Raw genomic sequence first — 3,408 nt, forward strand, 5'->3', positions numbered from 1 at the left:
ATAAGGCCATCGTTATTTCCTTCCATGCAGCCCAGTTTTTAAATGCCTCCAACGCCTCCAGAACTCGCTTTTTTGATGAGTCCGTTTCCAGTTCCTCGCCAAGATCGTATCTGATGGGTTCCGGTTGATGGAAGTGCCGGTTCATTTGTGATGATCCAATTTAAGAGCACCAACAGTTTATTTTCTGCTACGTCTTTGTCCAGCGTTTTTAAGAATTGGTTGACAGCTTCAGCTTCTTCTTTAATTTCTGGGGAACACCTCCCCTCGTGGGTGGGAATACATCCCTCCCATCCTAACAGGTCACCTCTTGTTTGCTGAAGCCGGATTTTTCTTCTTTTGTCTTTTTTTGTCCTTTTTCCCTTGTTGTCCTGTTTCTGCAGAGGTGACTGATGCGCACGATTTGTCAAAGAGCTCTTCCTTTTTCCTTGGAATTCCATCAGGACAGATGCCATGGCAAGATGTCCCAAGGCCTTTGGTCTCTGGTTACCGACGCCTGTTGAATGTCCCGATTGGGGCGGCCATTTAGAGCATTTGTCTTGCACGAACCCAGTCGACACGGGGGTGCAGTAACCCAATGAGCTTTATTAAGATCAACACAAGCTTATACAGACACTTCAAACGGTGACATGGGACCTCCTCAAGCACTCCCATCCGAGCACTTCACTGCGCACGTGCGACAGAGACCGAAGGACTCTGAGTCCCAGGATGCCCTTTGGCATTCTGCCTGGAATATGAACTGCTACGGGATTGAGCCACTTTGAGGGGACACATTGATCCCACTCGACTTTTGGGGTGCAGAGCTGGGAGAGACTGGAATGTTAATGGTCCATGGCTCCAACACTCTCCCGTTGCAGAAGCAGCGGGGGCTTTGCTGCCCAGGGGCAAAGGAACCACCCGGGGAAGGGGGGGGAACATCCACCCCTGGAAGGGACAGGCTGGGCTTGGAGCCAGAGAGAGGAAGTGTTATTTTTATGCTTTTAGATCACTATAGACAGGAGCCAAAACTGCCCCAAACCTACTCTACAGGGAAACAAAACTGATCTAAACTGAACCCTACATATAGATAGATAGAGAGATAGAGAGATAGAGAGATAGAGAGATAAACTAACTGCAATCTTCCCCAAGGGATCAGTTAACAAGACCCTGGGTCACCCTCACTGTCAGAGGGGTCGGGACAGGGGCTGGACACAGGGGTCACCAGGTGTGTGCCCAGCATGGATCACCTGGAACAAGGGTCACCAGGTCTGTATCCAACGTGGGTTCCTGTGGATCACCCAACGGGGGTCCTTCAATGGCTGATGGAGTTGCAGCAGCAACAGCAGTCGAAGCTCTTCCTGCAGTCGGGGCACTCGAGGCGCTTCTCTTACCGGTGGGTCTGTTGGTGTCTGGTCAAGGTAGAGCTCTGGGCAAAGCTCTTCCCACACTCCCCACACTTGTAGGGCCTCTCCCCGGTGTGGATGCGTCGGTGGGTGACAAGGGCGGAGTTCTGGCAGAAGCTCTTCCCGCAGTCGGTGCAGCGGAAGGGCCTCTCATCCGTGTGTGTCTGCTCATGCCTGAGGAGATTTGAGCTGGTCTGAAACCTCTTCCCACATTCCAAGCACTTGTGGGGCCGCTCCCCAGTGTGAATGCGCCGGTGGGTGACAAGGGTGGAGTTCTGCTTGAAGCCCTTCCCGCAGTCGGTGCAGCGGAAGGGCATCTCATCCGTGTGCGTCCGCTGGTGCAGGAGGAGATGTGAGCTGGTCTGAAATCTCTTCCCACATTCCAAGCACTTGTAGGGCCGTTCTCCAGTGTGGATGTGTTGGTGGACGAGGAGGCTGGAGCTCGTCCTGAAGCTCTTCCCACACTCCTCACACGTGTAGGGCTGCTCTCTGGTGTGGATGCGCTGGTGGCTGCGGAGGGTGGAGATGTCACTGAAGCTCTTCCCACATTCCCCACATGTGTAGGGCCGTTCCCCAGTGTGGACACGACAGTGGTTGCGTAGGTTGGAGCTGCAGTTGAAGCTCTTCCCACATTCCCCACACGTGTAGGGCCGTTCCCCGGTGTGGATGTGCTGGTGGGTGAGGAGGGTGGAGCTGTCCCTGAAGTTCTTCCCACATTCCCCACACGTGTAGGGCCGTTCCCCAGTGTGGATGCGCTTGTGTCGGACTAGGTTGGAGCTGCACTTGAAGCTCTTCCCACATTCCCCACATGTGTAGGGCCGCTCCCCAGTGTGGATGTGTTTGTGGATGAGGAGGGTGGTGCTGGCCTTGAAGCTCTTCCCACATTCCAAGCACCTGAAGGGCTTCTCCCTGCTGGGAGGCTGCTCAGGGACCACCAGCTCAGAGTTCTGGCTCAAGCTCCGGCCACCTTCCCGGCACAGGCTGGCTCTTCCCTCCTCAGAGCACCCTGGGCTGGCTTTGGAGCCCCTCCTGCGGGGGGATCTCCGGCCCTTTTCCTCCCCGCTGCCTTCCTGTGCCGTGGAGCCCTTCAAAACGGCCTCTCCCACCAGGCTCTGCCGGGGGGATTTGTCCTCCGGGCTCTCCGTCCTCAGCTCGGGGCCTGGGGCAGGAAGCAACAAGGACAGGGAGGGGATTTGCCTCCGGCCCACAGGGAAGGCCAAGGACATCCCCCCAACTCCGGCCCCGGCAGGACGGCGGCGCCAGCGGGGTTGTCCTGCAGCCGGGGCCATGCTCGGCTGACAGAGCCAGCACAACACCCGCCCAAAGGGACACTGACTGCCTCCTCACCTGCCTGGGGGGCCCAAGGCATCTTCCTCTTCCTCGCAGCCTCCTTCATCTGGCCAAGCTTTGGGAAGGAGAAATCCTGATGGGGGGGAAAACAAGGGCTGAGCACGTTGGCTTGGGGGTTCCTCCTGCCCAAGTCCATCTCTAGAACTCACCGGGCATCCTGTGACCATAAAAACCTCCAAAAACACCAGGATTCAGCCCAGAAAAACCCAAACAATCGAAATTCAGGCAAAAGCTCCTCAGAAATAGTGAGAAAACTCCTGCCTGTCCAAACTGCAAAAAGTTGAGATTCAGCTAAAAAGTACCCTAAAATATGAAGATTAGCCCAAAAATCTCTCCCAGGAGTTCCCCCTCTCTGGTCTCTCCCTTCTGGGGTTCAGAGGGTCTCCCCTGTCTGCGATGCTGGGGGTCCCCCTTAGGGATGCTGGGAGTGTTGGGAGTCCCAAGGGTCCCTTCTCCTCTGACTCTCGCCTTCGGGGTGCCGCGTTCCCAGACATTCCCCCTCTCCAGGTTCTCCACCTTGCTGTCCTGGGGATCCCAGGGGTCCCCACTGTCCTACTGTGCTGCTCTGAACCAGCAGAGTAGTTGGAGAACAGGTGGTGGTAAAGTGTGGTCTGTGCCAAGTGTTTTAGGGCTCTTTGGCCCAAAGAAATGTCTGTGCCCTGAGAACATTGGATCCAGC

The 3,408-nt window shown here is 55.9% G+C and overlaps 1 protein-coding gene across 1 annotated transcript; it reads right to left on the reverse strand.

Annotated features, from left to right (window-relative positions):
• Nucleotides 1-562: 562 nt before the first annotated feature.
• LOC135405290 (zinc finger protein 79-like) lies at nucleotides 563-3,020 on the reverse strand. The gene is made up of 2 exons (XM_064639957.1): nucleotides 2,727-3,020; nucleotides 563-2,538 (listed from the first exon to the last, which is right to left on the reverse strand). Exons 1-2 carry the CDS (start codon nucleotides 2,863-2,865, stop codon nucleotides 1,364-1,366), a joined length of 1,314 nt encoding a protein of 437 aa, XP_064496027.1. The 5' UTR covers nucleotides 2,866-3,020; the 3' UTR covers nucleotides 563-1,363.
• Nucleotides 3,021-3,408: the final 388 nt, after the last annotated feature.

This window comes from Pseudopipra pipra, chromosome W (genome assembly GCF_036250125.1).
Source record: "Pseudopipra pipra isolate bDixPip1 chromosome W, bDixPip1.hap1, whole genome shotgun sequence".
Lineage (NCBI taxonomy): Eukaryota > Metazoa > Chordata > Aves > Passeriformes > Pipridae > Pseudopipra > Pseudopipra pipra.